Here is a 19,973-nt window from a genome sequence, read left to right on the forward strand (position 1 = left end):
ATTGTGCTGCCTGAAGCGAACCATTCATTTTTCTATGAAATGTCCTTAACAGCAGATAACAGGCTTGAACAGGCATTTAACAAGGAAATGAAGATAGCTGGTTTGTAAAAAGGGATATGTTTTATGCCTAGATGAGAGAATCCCAGAGGGTTGTGTCGAAGCATAACAAACCAACTGACCCACTCACTCTCAAATGCCTTTACCAAAATGCCCCATGGTTCAAATAGCCAGAAAGTGTTAGCCAAAAAGCTGAAAGAGGGAAGGGGAGATAAATAACATCATCTTGAAAGTCACTAATATAAATTAATAACTGTGAACTTCCATTCATATATAAGCAAAACTGAACTATCTGCATATCAGAAATACTGTATGCTGCACCAAAACAAAATTACAAGAAAAGCAAAGCTCTGACGATTTGGTTTTACTGAATGATTGTCTGATTGAATCCATGCTGATTGAATCCATACTTTGGTGACTAAAACACACAAGATACGTTATGTTGCTCTTCTGGTGAGATTAAAATAGGACAGCCAAATTGTGCTAATTAAAATTTCACATAGGTTCTTGAGGAGGTCAGATTCTACACCAACATGCACACTGTTATCCTCACAGGGCTGATACTGATGGTTTAGATCATTGGAAGAAGTTGTCTCTGCTGTGCTTTTTTATTCCTTACCACATACAAATTATTTCTAACACCCAATTTCTCTTTAGATTTTGCTTCCAGCTGTTTTTCCTTCAAAATTTCTTTTCCGACTGCCACTCTCCATATTACCTCCAATTTTTCTTTTCCATGCTTCTTGCTCCCTTCAAAAGCTAATCGACTTGTTTGCTCTGCCTCCCTAGTTTTACAATTCCCATTTTACATTATGCTCTCCGCAATACATCTACTTGCTATTCTACTATTAATTTGATTTTAGTTCTGGGCTCCCCAGCCCTATATTTGGATATAGTTTTCATTTGCAGCTTGCAAATATCAAAGGTTAAAACCTGAAACCTACTTACAAAATTGCAAAGGTAATGTGAAACACGAGAAACAAAATATAATAAGAGTTCAAGGAACAGGTACCAAAGGAGTAAAAAAGCCAAACAAAAAACAACAGAAACAAAAAAAAAAGACTGCTTTAAGTAAAAAAACTACTTTATGTAAAGGAGCCGAGATAAGGCTACAGAACAGGAACAACCTAAGAGAAAGGGAAGAGTAAAATGAGAACCTTGCATGGTAACTAGAAATAAAAAAGGGTAATTCAGAAGTGTAAAGAGATGTGGACCTGGTAAAGATATAGCCCAGAAAAAGCTGATAGTTTTTGACGATGGAAAAATTGAAACTGTTCATGAATTTTTGAAAACGCCTCTCACATTTTTGTCCTTTTCTACACAGCCTACTGTGCCTGGCCTCCTGCTGGAGGGGAACACATGCCAGTTTTTCAGATGGGAAAACTGGTCATTCCTATTTGTTTGAAACCATGACAAAACAAATGAAGACACCGGACAAGGTCCCTCTCTGCTTGTCTTCAGTCTAGCCCAGTCAGCTGTGGTTTTTTGCAGGCTAACCTACACAGCTAGCGAATGGCTTTAGAAGGAGCAAAGCTGAGAGCAACAGACAATGGGGCTTTCTGCAGCAAATGCATTTTAGGCATCCTGACTGGAAGCAGAGAGGAAGTAGAAGGCCATGAGAATCACTCTAGGTGTTTTAACACACATTACATCCTTTCATCTGTTTTCTTTAACTAAAATACCTTATCTGTTGCTTTCACATGGCTTTCTATTTTCAGTGTCTGTTACTTTCCTGCTTATTACAGAAATTAGGCACAGGTCTGGAGACTGAATCTCTTCACCTTCTGAGCAGGTTCCATCTGAGCAACATCAATGGAAATTTCAGCCTGTATCTCACCATATTTAGAGAGGGTGTCTCAGGCTGGACCATGGGAAAGGAAGGGGGGATATTCCCACAATTTCTGTGTAGGCATCTGATTATGTGCTTGAAATAGATGCTCCTGTATAGACAACAGGAAGAAAAAGCTCCCTCAGGGCATCATTAACATTTTGAATTCAACACTTGGATATGACCATCAACGTCCTTCCCTGTGTTCTCTGCCCAGGCCCCACTGGGAGCTGGTGCTAGGGATTCATGAATCATCTGAGGACTTAAGTGGGAAGTAGTCCCATAATAGTCTCCCAACTTGCAGGTTGTTTTCAATATTCCTATGTGTTTAGTACTTCCTACTGGTGACACAGAAGCAGATCTTGATTAAAAGTGTAACTTTTATTTATGTTACAAAACTGCCAAACTTTTCCCCAACCATTGTCTCAGATGCCTAAAACAGTATTAGGGATTTCACTTAAGGATCAGCACCCAAAGTTACAGAGACTGTTACCACATTATGCCCATGCTCTTTATTAAAGTGACAGAACCTAATATCTTGGTATTACATATCAATGACAGTGAAAAAGTTATATTTCAAATCTGCGGCCTAGAAAAGAAAGGTCAAGTCACCAACTGAAAGTCTTTTCAGACTTCCATAATCCTCCTGTTTATGACGTCAGTCCACTGCTCAGAGAAAATTAAATCCAAGGGCTTTTTTACATATACCTACCTTCAAAACCATCATTATCAATGTCTCCTAGGTTGGCTATGGACTCTCCAAACCTGGCAGCATATGAGTCACTCCCACTGAGCTCTACGTTCAGTTCTATCATCTTTGCCTCCTGAAGAAAAACAGAGTCAATGACACATTAACAAAGCATCTTCCAGGTGACCTGGAATATTACTCAAAATATTAAAACTGCCTTGGTACCAATATGTAATCTTACTGAACTCCTTGGTGCAGAAGCGAGCATAAGCAAAGATATTTAACAGTATTTAGTGTGAAGATAATGAAGAATAAGAAAGTTGTTCTTAAGAAAGTTAACGGAAATCTGTTCCCATAGCAAACACCTGCAAACAGCGGCAAGCTTGTATCATCATACAAGGGCTTACTGCTTCACAAAAACTGTGTTTGCTAGAAAGGCAGTAAACCAGAGCTGCTTCATATCTATTGTGTGTGCCTTAGTAAGTAGTAGGTATCCTGGAGTGAATTAGTTCTCTGTAAGGAAAACGTGTTAAGAAAATGTCATTATGTATTAGTGTGCAGAGGAAGAAAGGGAAATAAAATATTGTTGTGGCTTGAGCTAAATTAGAGTCAGTTTTGAGACTAAATCAGTCATTGTAAGTAACTTCATTCTCTGAAAGCTAACTGCATGTTTTTGAGACAGTGTTCTTCAAAATGATAATGCAGGGCATTAGTATACAAAAAGGCCAATGCTTATGATTATTCTTGCAGCAACCAAGGCCATCCTCGAGCTGGTGGAAAAGGGCAGCATCTGCAAGGAGGGGTGAATAGGGCAGGTGACCACAAACTGACCAACAGAGTATTCCATCCCACTATGTCATACTCTGCATTAAATTGAGAGATCACAAGGGTCTCGCTCTCTTCTGCAATGACTGATGTCCAGTGAGAACCTCATCTGTCTGATTGCTCCCGATCCCATAATCCTGTGTTCAGTTCTGGGCCCCTCACCACAAGAAGGATGTTGAGGCTCTGGAGCGAGTCCAGAGAAGAGCAACGAAGCTGGTGAAGGGGCTGGAGAACAGGCCTTATGAGGAGCAGCTGAGAGAGCTGGAGTTGTTTAGCCTGGAGAAGAGGAGGCTTCAGGGGAGACCTCATTGCTCTCTACAACTACCTGAAAGGAGGTTGTGGAGAGGAGGGAGCTGGCCACTTCTCCCAAGCGACCGGAGACAGGACAAGAGGAAATGGCCTCAAGGTCTGCCAGAGGAGGTTTAGGCTGAACATTAGGAAATTCTTCACAGGAAGGGTCATTGGGCACTGGAACAGGCTGCCCAGGGAGGTGGTTGATTCACCTTCCCTGGAGGTGTTTAAGGGATGGGTGGATGAGGTGCTGAGGGGCATGGTTTAATGTTTGATAGGAATGGTTGGACTCAATGATCCGGTAGGTCTCTTCCAACCTGGTGATTCTATGACTGTGTTACCATACCATGTGTTTTTAAGAGAAAATACTTACAGAACCTGAATTGATATAGACATAAACTCTTCCTTCTTCTCTGATGGTACTTTGCATTGGAGCACCAACTAGCAAGTCTGAGAGGCCATCTGAATTCAGGTCTACAGCACAAACTGCAGCTCCAAAGTAAGAACCAAGCTGTGTGCAAACAACAAATCACTTTATTTTTGAATTTTCAAGAAGACCTTCTAGAAGTTGTAAGGTGCAGAAAAATAGCATGAAAGAGTTACCTTTTTACCCCTTAGCTCAAATAGAATATTTAGTTCCTTCTCAATGCTAAAAATGTATGCCTAAAAAGAAAAGAAAATGTTAAGTGGTGTTGAGGAAACAGTAATCTGAAACACTTCCCTGTGTTTTCTCTACAGCATGCGCTAGAGAATCAGCAAAGCAACACACAATAGCACAAGGTACAGCTATTTCCTATCTGTAACTCTTCTTAACATCATAGTTCACAACAATGTTATCTCTTGTCATTCCTTCTTTGACTTTTCTCCCCATGAGAAATTTGATACTTGTCTTTAATATATTAATCCAAATTGGAAAATCATGGGTGGGTATGTGGGGTTATATTCAACAAACCAATAATATAGACAATCTCTTACTTTACCAGTATGTTCCTGTTGGGGAGCCCCTCCAATTACTTCTGTACTGGTTGATGTCAGAAAATGTCCAGCTCCAACAGAGTAACCTGTAAATTAGAAATGCGCTATTCAATACTGGAAATGCTATGTAAAGAAAAAAAAGGGAGCATGACATATAAAAGCTCTCAACATTAGCCTGACATTCAGACCTCATGCAAGTTAACAATGAAAACAGAAAAGAAAATCTTTGAAATAGAAGCAAAAGTTCAATACAAACAGTTAAGTTCCAGCAAGCAGAAACAAGTGTCAAAACTACCCATTTCTTCTTAGGATCTGAATTATCTGCCATACTTTAAAAGCTAGAAAAATAATTTGCAAACATCTTCTGTTAATGCACATTCTACAACTGTTCGGTGAGTCCATATTGCAATACAAATAAAAATGATCAAATGTCTATACACCATGACATGGGAAAACTTAATTCATTTGTTACTCTTTCACTATTCTAACTGGACTGCAGAAAAATGTAGTGCTACTTATATACATGTGCACATATATATACATATACATAGAGTGCTGTGGATATACACATATGAAAATGCCAGGAACAAATTGGAGCAAAACCTTGATTATGCAATAAGAAAACGTCGCATCAGCTTTTGTAAATGAATCTACATAGCAAAGTATTTCTGTATGAGGAGATAGCTCTTGACAAACAGCACCAGATTTCGGTACAGCCAGCCAGCCACAGAATTGCAAACAGAAGGCTAACACCTTACTCTGAAGCTACACAAGTCATCCTTACCCTTTCCAAAATACATTATGGCTAAGTTGAAACAGAGAAGACGGTTAACATATTCTGCTACTCTTGCATTTACTGAATGACTGTTTATTTTCACAGCATACAGAAAAAATAGAAAAATCATATTGGGTCAGGTGAGAATGAGCCTTAAATCTTTCATATGGGGAAGACAACTGTCTAGAATTCAAGTTCTCATTGAGATGGCACTTTTTTTTTTTTTGTATTTCAAGCCAAAAAAGGAGTACAAGGCAACACTTAGATTTTACTTATACAAAAAAAAAAAAAAAATTAAGCTTAAGAAGATGAACCTTAATTTACCACCTCCAACCTTTATTTTCTAGTTATTTTGGTTTTGCTGAAGTGTAAACACTGATAACTCTTAAAGACTTCTTTTTTTTTGGGAAAAGCAAGCAAACAAACAAAAAAACCCCACCTAATGCCAAAAAAGCCATACAGACTAAAATAAAGTATACTAATCAGATAGCCCTCATTTTTACAACGGCATTAAATATCTGGCAGGGTGGGGGAGTCCCATAAGCAAGCCTTTAAATTTAAAGGCACAGTCAAATGAAAATTTATTTCAAACCCCAGAATTACCTCCTCTTTACTATTACTACAGTTTTTCGGTTTCCTGAAACATCATTTGCTGTTCTCATCTTCCTAAAATAAACTATTTATTACTTTGTGATTTCTTCAAAGCAGTTAAGTGCCTGAGGTTACTCTTTCATCAGGCCCAGGCAACCTGAAAGACTGACTTACTTTTGAATTCTTCTTAAAGAAGTCAGTCATTAATATCCAGGATACTCTGAAGTAGTCAAGGAAATACTACCAAATAATATGTATTACGAACTTCTCTAATTTACTACTTAATTTCAACCATGTGATACTTAAAACAGCTTTGTGTCTTCCAACTTATGGAAAATGTTACAATATTTTTGCACACTCTTCCTGCAATGTCCAATTTGTTAATTACTACTCTTTGTCAGTTTAACAAAAAAAATGTAAATAAAGAAGTCAACTTCTCAGTCCCTGCAAGGAGGAGGATAGTTTAAGTAGATAATTATGCCCAGTCATGCACTTGAATTACTCTGTCCACAATACACACCCACTGCTTGTTAAAGATATTTTCGTTCATTTTTTAAGGGAGAGGCAAACCCAGTCTTAAAAAAAAAAAATAAAATCTTTAGTAAAATAATTAACCCTAAATAGATTTTGGCCTTAAACAATACCAAATATGTAACAGAAGAGAAGTTGAGGGAGAGGAAGGAAGGTACCTTTACATTATTTCAACCACAGTACGTATTATTATGAGAGAGTGAAGTGGAGGTTTAAGTGGCCTGGAACAGTGCAAAATTTGAGGTTTATTGCAGCTGTTTCTGTAGATACAGAGAAATGAGCCAATGGTCCCTTTCCTCCCTTTCCTGTAGAAGCGGCAAATTTAGAGGACACATGGCTCTGCCATGCTAGTTTGCTGTCTGTTATGGTTGTAACAGGTCACTGGAGAAACATTTGTGAAGCAAATTCTAGCTTTTATCTGATCATCTTCTACCACCCAGCAGTTCCTTTGCTTGACCTTCCCAAAGAGCCCAGATGCAGCCTTTGCAAGGCTCAGTCCTGAATTCTGAAGTGTTAGCCGCCTTGTATTTCATAACAGTTATTTCATAATGTATTCCTGCTTCCTATTGTCAGGAGAGTGACTTCAGAATGATCACAGGCAAAAATATTCTTGCTCAGGAGTTCAGGAAGTACAGATGAGCTTTTCTCAGTGTCTAGCGAAAAACTGAAGCTGCTGACAGTTCTTGCACAAACCTCTATAAATTCTAGCAATAAACCCAGCTTAATTACTTGGCTATAAGTAGGAGCTTAATGGCTTTCTTTGCAGACATTCATAAGGTAACGTATCCAGACGAAGGTATGGTTGGAATAAAAAAAGAAAATAAGTCACAACTGGAGGCAAGGCTGTCTCTTCAGACGATAGCGTACTTCCCCTTATTGACAACACAATTAAGACTCGTTTCCTTGCAGCTTCTTTCACTGTAACCAATTCTTCCTATTTCTGCTATACGTAAAATCATCATGGCTTTTTTCATGAAAGCCCTTGGCAGTTTTTCAGACTTAAAAGATAAGTGTAAACCATTGCTAACCAGAAGCATCTCTCTACCTTGTAAATCAAGAAGTGATAGAAACTCAGTGGAGAGATGATAAACACAGAAATTCAACGTTTAAGAATCTTCCATGTAAAAAGAAGAGAGAGGAAGCCTTACAATTAAATAAATATTTAACAAAATCAGAACACCTCTTTAGAACCATTGCTTCTGGGATTCATAAAGAAAGCACTATTAAATACTGTGCACTTTACAATAAGCTACTTGGCTAATTCTATGACTTATATTTTTGTAAAGTAATAAATATTTTTAAGTACCTAGATAACTGCCAAATCTCACTTGGTTATTTGAATCTGTATAAGCATGGATGGTATTTGCAGTTGTGTTGTATACAAAAACAGAACCCGTCCAATAAAATGATCCAGGGGCTCCCATTATAATCAAGTCCTAAAGAAAAATAAAACAAAGCCATGTTATACATATTTAAATATTCATGAAGATACGCAAAACAAGTCAAATGCTTTCATTTAGATCTCTGGTGAACTCAATGAAATGCTATTGGAGATGCATTTGGCTCAGTACTAGGGGATTACCACTAGATTACAAGCAATACTTTTCAAGCTTTCTAAAATATGATCACTAAATACTTCGAGCTGTGAACAACTTGAAAGGCAGTAACAAACAGGACATTTTCTTCTCAAAAGAGTTTTTTTAGAAATCACAATCTTAAAGTGAAATGGAGATTAAATAATACAAAATGCTACTCTGCAAAGTGAGAAAGTAAGCGTTGTTAAATGTTAGTGTTACATCAGACAGAATGCTTTGAAGAGGATAATAAAACTTCATACTCTGTGTATTGATGCTCTTTTTTCCAGGTGAAAGCAATTTTGGATTTAGCAAGGTGTCAAGCATTCTTGGTAATCAAAACCAAAAGTATTAGTTGGGAATTATCATGCAAGTCTTATCAAGACTCAATTAAAAAGAAATGGGAAAAGTCTGATTTTTCCCTCCCACAAAAAAAAGACAGTGTTAATGTTTGCATTTACATATATACTTTCATATATCTATACATACATGTAAATATAGCTATAGAGAGAGAAGTTTTGTATCTAATACACACCTCAATGTAAAAACTAGACATTCCAGCCTGGCATGACCCATGGTTTTCCCCAAACTTTCGCACATGATCTGGGAATGGGCAAGAAATATTAAAAAGGATGAGAAAAATGTGGTTTCAGAATTTGTTACCAGGTCTTCAAGAGAAATTGAGACAAGCTAAAAAAGAAAAAGAACATTGGTTTTCAGTTCTGTAAAAGCTAAAAACTGTTTCCACTGCGCAGCCTTTACCTTCAATATAGCATTGTAAAAAACACAAAACACTATGTACCACTTGATCACAGCTTCTTTTGAAATCTTGTGACTTTAAAGGCTATACTTCTTTTTTCAAATTGTTCCATGAATGAAATAGCACAAATAGTTTGAGCAGCATAACTAGATAAGCTTAACTCTTCTTTTCCACACCGTACAATTCAGGCATAATCTGCTTGACAAGCTTGATAGGAGTTGCCCTGATGCTCCACTAGTGCTCTGAAGGGCTTTATTACAGCTGTCTTAGACATATCAGTGTCTACCATCCTTAGCAGTTGTCTTTACATTCAGCTCTCTCAGCTCTGTTTTCCTGCTGTTCTTGGCTAACTGCCTGCCATCAGGGTTCCCTACATCTCATCCATAGATCCGTTCGCTTAAGTCACTGAAGATAAAAGCACAATTTCACCAATGCTTGTAACAGTCTCTGAAGCCAGCAGTAAAATGTTTGATGACATTACTCTCAGTCTGCACAGAAAGGCCAGCTCATCAGCTCTTCCTTGCAACAGCAAGAGGCAGGGTCATAAGATAGTTGTCCTGATGCAAGAGAGATACAAAAGAGAAGGCAGAGATGGACTTGCATAGTGGCTTCAGGTCTTAGCTCTTCTTCTGCTCCTGCAGTCCTCTGAGCAAGGACCACTTACACCATAGCAGTGGCCTTGGTAGGAGGCAAGCATGGAATAGGGACATGCAGTGTGTTGAGGAACCCACAGCAGCTTTGTATCAAAGGTTAATGGCAACAATCATTCACAGGTATTACTGCTGCTCTGCTGTGAAGCACTCCTCTGAGCAGAGCAAGCAAATGACAGAATAAAGGGAGGATGAATGTTTTCTATTGGCCTGTTTTTGAGAAGCACACATCCTTCAGTGATCCAAAGAACAAGTATCATGATGCCCTATTTAAACTACTTTTTTGCCTGTTGAAATCAGCTTTTCTTTTAAGTGACAAACATCTTGCTAACAAATTTACATCATGTTAGGCTTGTATCATCAGCACTCAGTCTTCAAACCTGTGGCTGCAGAAAGCCTGCTCAGAGCAACAGAGGCTCTTCACAAACTCCGCGGCATGTAATTACATATCTTACTCTTCCCTACAAAGAGCCCAAGCATCCCGCTTACCTATGTAGCATGGGCATATTCTTCTACTCAGTTCAGTTCGAAAATCAGAAGAGACGGCAAAACAAATACCATGTGGGAGCTTGTGTTCATTTTTTATGTAAAAGATATTTTTCCATCTATGTCCACAAGCCTGTGGATAAAAAACAAACATGACATTTGACACAGAAGTGTAAGAAAGGTGAAGACAGTCTGACAAACAGACATACAGCTCCAGTGGTTAATACATACAACGATAGATCCATTTTCTTTTGGCTGCCTCGATAAGCTGACACCCAGCCATTGATTATCACGCTCTTCCAAGCAAGTCTTCCCACAGCGCTCTCCACTGGGGTTGCCTAAGACACAAAGACCAACGCTCTGAACAGGAGGACAAGCTGAAGAGCCATGTGGTGCGTAACAGGAGCCCCCAAGAACCCTACAGGGAGACTGCAGTAACTCAGGGTTGGTGAACCTGACCTCTGTCTCTGTCTTACACAGGCCATGCAGACTTTTCACTATTTTCTTAAACAAACATATGACTGAATGTAGCCAAAGGGAGCATACTGGTTCTGAACATGATAGGTTGATAGTGAGGACTGGCTTCTCCATCATTATTTAAATTACGATAGAAAGTGACATTACACTCAATTTGATGAAGGCCTGGCTTTGGAAGTGTTCTTCAGCCTAAAAGTTCATAAGAAACACAAGTGCTACCTAAACTCTAACCTAAAGCTAGCATCTCTCCGACTACATATCTAATGTTAGCAGACCTTAAAATGATCTCTACTGCAAATAGCTATCAAATAAAGGGTGTATACATGCACCCTCTACCAGGGATGTCAGATCATTATGTACGCATGTTCTGCGTACTCCTTGCACTCTTGCAATTACTTCACAGTAGTTCTTTGGTTTTGATCTTAAGGAAAGTTAATTTTTAAAACCTCAGAGAAAATTGTGAAATTTCTTCCGACTCCCACAAAAGGCTACAGTATCGCCAAGCGAGCAAATACTTGCTCCCTTATAGAAAGCAGTAGTAGCGATCATGGTAAGGAGAAGCTACACATTTAAAAGTATTCTAAGTTATAAAAAGCAAGCTTTTCATTAAGATGTTTGCATGAATAAGCATTAACCAACCTATTGAAGCAGTATTTTCTATTTATCAGCATGACACAGTTTCTGAAAAAGACTTCTTATAAAATAAGGAAACAGATCATGTCATTTGAACAAGCTCTTTTGCATAATTTTTAAGACTTTCCCCGATTAAATGCAGTTACAGGTGAGCCCGACACCTTCGAGGTTTGAGGGCTCCAGTTTCCCAGGAGAGGGCGCCAGTGCAGATGGCAGAGCGCCCGTGCTGAGGACACGGTGCCAAAGCAAACCACAAACCAACACCCCTCAAAACGGTGCTCAAATTTATTACTGTCCAATGCATTTAAATAAATACACTCCTAATTCGGTGGACTTGTTGAATTCCTTCTACATGGCATACAACTGCACAATAATGATTGCGTATAGGAAGGGAACAAAGGGATACATTGCATCTATTTAGTAGCCAGGAGAAATAACTGTGAGCTCTGCTACACATCCCCACAAACAACAGTGACTTAAGTGATTTTATATCTAGAATGCCATGAACTTTTTGAAAGAAAATATCAGATGAATGGAATCAAGATAAATCTATGTCAGGAGAAGCATGCGTAGGAATAAAACCCAGCAACCATTCTTATTTCAGAGCTTGTTCCCTACTGTTTTGTGATAGGCCTAGCAATTGACATTTACCTGAAGAAACTGCTGGAGCCACCTTCTACTCCCATATTACCTCTCACTTCTTCAAAAAATCATTTTCTCCCACCAGCTCCAAGAGAAAGGACAGAACAGGGCGGTCAGGAACCCCTCAGCATACTACGTAAAGGATGATGCAGCCTGCACACCACCCTGCCTTCTTCCAAAAACACCCTTCACAGGATCAAGAAGGATCTGTCCCTCCTTCATCTCTTCTTTACCACTTCCTTTCCCACGTGCCTTTCCCTAAGATATCAAGGAAATAGTATGCAAAATCCAAGTACACAGGAAAGATACACTCACAGAAACATCACATTCAAGTGATCACGTTGTCTTTGGGCCAAGAGATTTTATTACTGTAATTTAATAATTCCTGAAGGTCACCTGAGGACAGTAATTGAAAACATGTGGGCTCTTGCTCCAAGTCAAGCATGAATTAAAATGCCTTACTTGAAAAATCTACTAGAAAGATTTTTCTGCAGGTTGTCAGTTACTGAGGTGTCAGTGATAAGCTTCTAAAGTCTTCTACTTGGCTAATATCAGTGACATGAGCTTCCATGTATTGATTATATTTCATTTTCAGACAGAAGCCTGGAATTTAGTTTTGGAATTGAATTTTGGAGTTAAGTCACATAGAACTCCTCACTTCCTAAGGCAGACATTTTCATGGTTTGTATAAATTACAGAGCATGTTAATCTGCTTGAAACCTCCTCAGAAAACAAAATTCCAATACACTCCCATGCGTAAGAATTAATTCTCCTTTAAATCACTCAAGGTACTTCTGGTTACTCCCTTCTAGCAATGCTTTCCATCCTCTTATGACAATGACTTACCTGAAACTTGCTTTATACTATATGTGGATTTGCAGGAAATGGAAGAAGTGGAGAAGACCAGTGCCACAAAAGTAGAACTTAAGAGGCTTTCTGAGACCTGTTATCAGTAAGTCAAACAAGACCAGATAATGATGACATAAGAAATAAAAGGAAGCACCACCATTCCTTCATGCTTATTGGACTGTATTCCCCTTTTTCTTGGTTCCAGCATACATTATTTATTCAGATTCTCTTTGGCCCTATGATGACCTGCTGTCTTATGTCTCTTCACTTTCTCTGACTGGCAAACATCCAACCACCTTGGAAAAAACAGGCCTTTGTGGGTGACAACAGCATGATCTTGACATCCCAGACACTGTGATGAGCTTCTGCTCTGGGTATGATATTATATAAAAGCTTTATCAAATGAGAACAGATAATACTCTATTCTACACAGGCAACAGAGCAGCACTGCATAAACTCAAGAGGACACGGCAGCTTGGCTGCCTCAGGGAAAGGGAGCATGCACTGTCATAAAGTCACCGAGAGAGAAGTAATTGCCCAGCCTGTGTACATTACACAGCTGGAAGATACACTTCTGCTATAAGCCCTGCTGCACGCATCCGCAGAAACAGCACAATCGCATATAAATAAGGTCAAAACTTACAAAGCCACTTCCAGCTTTGGCCACAAGGGCTCCGATACTGATGTTGCAATATCATTGGAGTAACTGGTTTCATACTACTTGCTCCAGTGTCTCCCATGATCTTTTTTATCTTCTCAGAACTCCTCTGGTTCTACTGCTGATTAAAACTATGAAGTCTGCTGAAAAGACCACAAGCCTTCTGATATTCTACTCCTAGATGTCAGGGCCAGAAGGTCCTGTGTTCTTGGAACAGTACAGCTATTTCAAAGGAGATCACTGGCAGGGTATAAGCACTGCAAGTTAGATGAAAAAGCCAAATTACGGAAAGTAAAACTTACTGATATCAAAGTTGAACACAGGTCATTCTTTTGGGGAAAACCATTAAGTGTTCACTTTTCCATTGTAATGATTCAGCTGGGGGAGCTAGAGGGCAATTTGTTCACAGGTTAATTGCAGCAGCGTGGAAGGCTGAAACTGAACAGAGATGTCAGGCCCTTACATTAAACAACTTGCACTGAATTTACTGCGTACAGTCATAATTAATATATTTTTTTTAGATTGGATGGCAAATTTTATAAATGGTTTCCTGTATTTTTAGCCAATGAACCACTCTTTCAAATCTGAGAGCAATTTTGTTGAAGAATTTCTGTAATGTCTTTGATGTCCATAAATGTAATAGATCAAAACATCTAAAGAACTTTGCAAGAGTCCCCTTGCAATAATCTATAACTACCTTAAAATGACGTAGGCAAGGTCTTGGAATTCAAAAAGACTAGAAAACTGGTAGAAGACAGACACAGCACTCCAAATAATAAACCTGTAGCATTGTATTTTGTATTTTTGCCTAAAGCTTGATTCCAAGCTTCTGTGTCTAACATAAGTCATTGCTTAAAAATATTCCACATACATCAGCAGTTTAGAACACTTGACACAACTGACGGGGTACAAGAACTAGAAAAAGAAATTCTCAAAACACTACTCCTATTCAGCAATCTGAAAGAGGTTTAGAAGTGTCAGTGAGGGATTGGGAAGACAAAGATTTGCTGGTATATCTCAGGGCAGTGCATTTGATGTCTCCTCCTGACTCTTATGCCAGCCCAGGCCCCTGCAACACCCTGAACAACATTAGAATACTCTAAAGTATGCCTGGATTATTTATTTCCAGATGTTGGGATGCCTGCAGCACAGGACTATTCCTAGCAACTCTGCAAGCAGATAGGAATGTGTGACATAAAAAAATACAACAGCAGTTTTGTGCGATTAGAGGCTTCCTCATTACGCATGAATTCTCATTAATTAGTTATGCCAGTTTCAAGGCTACTTTGGTGAAAAGAGCAACAAAGTGTTTTAACATATTTATGTCTCCAAGTAATTCACACCCATTTATTATGGAGGCCAACCCCCCAATTCTACTGCCTCTTGTCTCTTCTACATTTTTATGACTCATAATTAGAAGCTTGTAACATCAAAGATTCTTTTACTGAAAGAAATGTGAATTCAAGTATTTAAGACAGAAATAGCTATTTCTCAATTTTTCCTGTCCCAGCAATGTAATATATCTCTGCACATTTTTCAAAGGAAATTACCCTATTCTACAAGATCAGGATGCAAACTTGTCACTGGCAAGAACCCAAGCAGAAGAACTAGGAGGTCACTGATAAAACCATTGCATCCAAAAGTCGCTGACAGACTGAATCAAGGTAGACAAGAGGTAATTAAGTTCAGTTTTGCAAATGCAAAGCAAAAATACTCACTCATGTATCTCTGTGACCACTGAGCAGGATGGCAGAAGCTTAACAAACCGCAGATAACTATCCTACTTAATTTACACCCCATACACAACTGCCTTTGGCTTCTCCATTGACCTCATTGATCTGTTTTACAATACAGCACTTCTTTTCAGTATCTACTTAACTTCAGAAATACTGTAGATGTACCTTAGTAATGTAAAGACTCCACCTAGCACTAAGGGAAACAAACATTTTGCAAAAAACGATTGCGGTATCACTGTTCTTACAAATGCAGAACAAGGCAGTAAACATCATAGTGTAAGCTGCAGCCTTGAAACCCAGGAATAGAAGCTGTGTTAAATTAAGCCTTTGGTACCACATAAATGTTTTCATACACCTGTTGCATCATTTCATTTAGAATCCCCTAAGCTACTGAGGAAAGCCCAACAAGTTACTTCATTAGAGTTTTTCTTTTCCCCCTGGCTATACAAACAAGCTGAGAAGTATTGCAGCTGTATGTAGTTCTCAAAGAATCTGAAACTTTCTACCCTTCTCCTCCTTTCCTTTCCCCACACAGTGAAGGGCTATTTTTACATCCAATCCAGGAGGAGGGGTTAGTTGCCTCTTAACATATGCTATTTTACCACTTTAGTTGACTACTTGGACTTTTGCAAGCGTCTTCTTACAAGCAGTTGGGAAAAAAAGCAATTTTCAATAGATCTAATACTGGAATTAAATTTAAAAAAAGTAAAAAAAAAAAAAGAACTGCTCAGGCTGGAAAAAGTTTAACTGCAGTTTTTCTATGAGCAACTGCTTGTCTTTTCCTTATGTGGCTACAAGTAAAGTACCTTACAGTTTTGTAGCTTAGTTACAAAACATATCTCTTATTTCCACCTGTAGAGAAAAAAACGCATAGAACCCATTAGTTCTAAGTGTTCTGCATTGATGTGTACAGAAGTAATAGTTTTAATATGCTTTTATCACAGAATGCCACGTTCTGCCCTGAAAGCCCATCAGGCCATAGCGCGCTATCGCTTTCATTGGTTTCAAATACTTTGAAAACTCTTTCCCGCGCTTCTTATCCTTACTGGGCGGCAAGTTCATGGTTTTAACGGATCATACGGTCTCGGTCACTGCAGGATAGAAAGTTCAGGAAGGTTTCTATGCACAGCGTAGGGAAAGAACGAATGGCACTGTATGCAAGGTGTCCAAGAACAGAGCCCAAAGCAATGGGTATGTGCTCATGGTGACCCATTGCAAAGCGTTCCCCTTTTTAACAAGCATCAAACAACTGGAAGCTGGGTAAGTGCATCTAGTTACATCTCCCAAATATGAGGACTATGAGAAAAGAGAGAAGTTAGGCTTCTAACAAGAGCTGGAAAAACTGATTCAGTCAAAAATAGCATCGAGAACCCATCTGCAAGGTGACCGCGGTGCAGAGTTACTTTAGGGAGGCTTCTACGAGGCTTTGCAGAAGAAGAGACGACTTAGGCGCGTACTTCCACCCCCGACCTCGGGGCTAACCGAGTTCGCCCCCCGCTCCGAAGCCGCAGCAGCCGCCTCGAGAAGCGCGACCGAAACCGGGAGCCGAAAGGTGCGAGAGAAAGCGGAGGGAACGGGACCCACCGCACCCGGCGCCTCTAAACCGAGCCGGGGGGCATCGCTTGAGCCCTGCGGAGGGAAAAAACCAACGGCACCACCGCGGCTGCTCTTCGGCAATCGATCTCGCCCTTTTAGCGTGACTCAAAGACGAGTTGGATCTGGACAGGACCCAGGGGAACCCGCCCGCAGCCCCCGCCGCCTCGAAGGGGGCAGCTCCCGCCCCGTCCCGCCCCGACTCACCCAGCTGGAGCTGCTCGCAGCGCCCGCGCGGGTTCCTCCCGATGCGGCACCGGTAAATGGCCCCGGGGGCGGTCACCGAGGCGTTGGAGGGCCAGGCGGCCCGCGGGGCGCCCGCCACCAGCCTGCGGGGCAGAGACGGCAGCGTCAGGGGGAGCCGCGGGCAGCCGGGCCCCGCGGGGGCCGCGCACTCACCATCGCTCCTCGCCGTGTCGGTGCAGCAGCACCGAGTACCCGAACAGCGTCCCGTCGCCCCCTCGGAACAGCAGCGGGTGCCGCGTGTCCACGTTGTAGGGCCGCGCCGTCGGCAGGCTCAGCAGCACCAGCAAAGGCGGCAGCAGCAGCAGCGGCGGCGCCGCCGCCGCCCGGCCCGCAGCCGCCCCGCAGCCCCGCATGGCTCCGGCCGGGCCGCCGCCGGCTCCCCGCGCTCCCCGGCTCGCAGAGAGGGCGGTGGCGCCCCCGCCCCGCCCCGCCCCGGGACCGAGCCCCGCGCCGCCCCCGCGGGACGGAGCCCCGGGCCGGGCAGCGCCGCTCCCCGCCGCGGGGGATGCTGCGGAGCGGCCGCGGGCTGCTGCTCCACCGTCCCGGCCCACCAAGGGCCCGATCCCCCGAGCGGCCGCGCGCGGGCCCCTCTCTCGGGAGGGAAACCGCGGAGAGGCTCTAAACCTTTCCAGGTTTAGAAGGCGCCCCAGGACCCCCGGGCTGTATGAGGCTCGACGTCACGCCGAGGGAGGCTTCCCTACCCCCCCTCCAGGCCAGGGTGGTGTCCGAGCCCTGAGACGAGGGCTGAGGACGGTCCCGACCCCCCTCCGAGGGCCAAGGCCTTCCACGTGCACCGATGGCGAAGCCTAAAGGTGTGCTGAGCCTGACAACAAGAACATAAGTTTAGTTTAAAAGTTTACGTATTGCATCCGGAAGAGAAACGCGGTGTCACTGCAGCTCCCCTGTATTACACCCATCAGAAATAACCGTGAGATGGTGTAGTACCATCCCCCGATGGAAATTCAGAACACGGCATTTTAAGCTTCTTGGAACAAACCCCCTTTTCATTCCCATTGGGCTGGAGGAAATGTGGAAAGTTCAACAGTTCTGGACAAGGCTGAGCAGCTACGGGTGCGGGAAACTGAGGCGCTGCAGGAGTCACGCGCCCTGTGATCCTAAGCGCACGCAGATGTGCAGCTCCCAGAATGAGATCAGCACATTGCAAAATCCCACTCTGTCAGTCAGATGCCTATCTCTCTTTTTTTTTTTTTTTTTTAAGTCCTCGTCTCTAGAACCATTAGAGGTCTTCCCTGGATCTCACTGATGTGGAGCCATGACTGTTTCGTGTAAAAGAGTTAAATAGCTCCTCAGCTGCTATTCATCTCCCTTCCAACTGCTGACATCAAAGGGGTTACAACAATCAACAGCAGCTGTGAATCTGCATTTCTACCAGTTAAGAAGTTTCCACCGTCATTCTGAAAGTAGCAAAACAAGCATGATTCAAAACTCAAATGCTAAATTGTGGTTTAGTTGGTGGGAAATCATAACATTGTTTCATCACTGCCCTGGCCACTTAGGCAGTTTTGGGGGACTTTCAGGCTTTTCTGCAAAAGATCATTACAATTCCTGGGTTCATTTCTTATTCACAAAAATGGACATAAACCTCTATCCTTTGAATAACAGAGAAAGGAGCAGTTTCCCAGACTCCTTTCACCTTGCAAGTTTTTGTCCTAAACACCTCTGTTCTTTCTTCTCTCTCTCAAGACCAATCCTAAGCCTATCGTTTTACAAATAGCTGATGCAGGAATCATGTGACTGCAACTAAGCAGTCTCTTTGCAGCTGTATTTCTAACCTTTTGAGAGAACTCCAGTCTAAGCCTTGCTTAGACTACTTGTTCCTCACACTTGGCACCATAGCTTATCAATGAATGTCATATAGGGAAGGGGTAAATGTGTACTAGCTGCATATGGCACTTGGAGACAAATTGCAGTCTCTTGAGATCGGAACTGCTGGGAGAGTTTTGAGAAACAGACACTGCTGAAAGTTATAGGGACTTTGTATAACCTCCAGTCTAACGGCCCCTGGACTGCTAAAGAGGACACTGAGCTGATCGAAGGGATCCTAGCTGACAGGAAAAAGTCAATGGTAAAGTTGTGGGATTCAGCTATTGGCATATAAATAGCTGCTTACATGATGCAGATGAGAACTCTATTGTACATCACCTGTCAGAAGGAAGCATGCCTGTCATCTTATAGACTGTGCTAGAGTAGGTGGGATCATGATCCCCCAGACATCAATGAAATCAGCAGGACATAAATCCACTGGAGTGCGAGAAATCCAGAAAGCAGAATCAATGCAAAACAGACAAAATGTTGTAATAAAGAGAGAACTTGAGACTTACTAGGGATTAGGAGAACTTGCAGAAAAGGTGGAACTAACATTGAAAGCCAAGTACCTGTTATTTACAGAGAAAAAAAATACTTATATATGTAAAGTTCTCCTGAAATAATAAAAAAGAAATTCTTCCCAAAACATCTTGCCACGATGTAATCTGGACAGCCCATCTTCCATAGTCCTCTGTGAGCTGATAACAATAGAAGCAAAATATCACAGTGACTTACTCTTCTGCTTGACATTAGTTTACCATCTAAGGCAATTTCAGCAGAGCTGTTGGGATGGTTTGCTAAGTGAGAAAGTGCATTAGTCCACATTTTGGCAAGCATTTCTTTCATAGCGGATGCATGCACTTCATCTGACTATCCTCATTTCTTGCTGCTCATTCTTGAATCATACTGCTGACTCTGTTACACTGATACTGTTTCGTGCCTGAGCAGTGAACCAGATCAGAGAAGTGGTCTAGGTTAAAAATAACCCATCAAAACTCCCAGACCTAGACTAGACTTGCAGTACGTATGCTGTGTGGCTGGCCAGTCGTATTGGTTGTTCTAGTAGGGTGTTTTGAGCCAGTGCTGCAGCTTTAGGAGCTTTCTCAGGCAACAGACTTAACTTTCTAGTAGAAGTAGCAAGACTCAGCAAGGTTAAAGCCTACACACTCATTTTAAAATGAAGGCAGAAATCCATCTCCCCAGTGTTGATCTCCTGCTGGAGTTTAGGGATCTTAGTCCAAATACCCTTCTGACTATGTCTTGAGGCTTAAAAAGAGCTAT

The 19,973-nt window shown here is 41.5% G+C and overlaps 1 protein-coding gene across 1 annotated transcript in view; it reads right to left on the reverse strand.

Moving 5' to 3' along the window:
• ITGA4 (integrin subunit alpha 4) overlaps window positions 1–19,538 on the reverse strand; it is a 40,609-nt gene extending 21,071 nt beyond the window's left edge. The window contains exons 1-13 of the mRNA XM_069860781.1: window positions 19,428–19,538; window positions 18,207–18,280; window positions 17,567–17,688; window positions 17,019–17,457; window positions 16,827–16,948; window positions 10,263–10,369; window positions 10,035–10,164; window positions 8,671–8,738; window positions 7,868–7,997; window positions 4,665–4,750; window positions 4,293–4,352; window positions 4,063–4,200; window positions 2,598–2,709 (exon numbers count right to left, since the gene is read on the reverse strand). Coding sequence (XP_069716882.1) covers window positions 2,598–2,709; window positions 4,063–4,200; window positions 4,293–4,352; window positions 4,665–4,750; window positions 7,868–7,997; window positions 8,671–8,738; window positions 10,035–10,164; window positions 10,263–10,369; window positions 16,827–16,948; window positions 17,019–17,457; window positions 17,567–17,688; window positions 18,207–18,280; window positions 19,428–19,538 — 1,699 coding nt within the window. The remainder of the gene's footprint in view (window positions 1–2,597; window positions 2,710–4,062; window positions 4,201–4,292; window positions 4,353–4,664; window positions 4,751–7,867; window positions 7,998–8,670; window positions 8,739–10,034; window positions 10,165–10,262; window positions 10,370–16,826; window positions 16,949–17,018; window positions 17,458–17,566; window positions 17,689–18,206; window positions 18,281–19,427) is intronic.
• Between the last annotated feature and the right edge of the window lie 435 nt (window positions 19,539–19,973).

Source organism: Phaenicophaeus curvirostris, chromosome 7 (assembly GCF_032191515.1).
Source record: "Phaenicophaeus curvirostris isolate KB17595 chromosome 7, BPBGC_Pcur_1.0, whole genome shotgun sequence".
Classification (NCBI taxonomy): domain Eukaryota; kingdom Metazoa; phylum Chordata; class Aves; order Cuculiformes; family Cuculidae; genus Phaenicophaeus; species Phaenicophaeus curvirostris.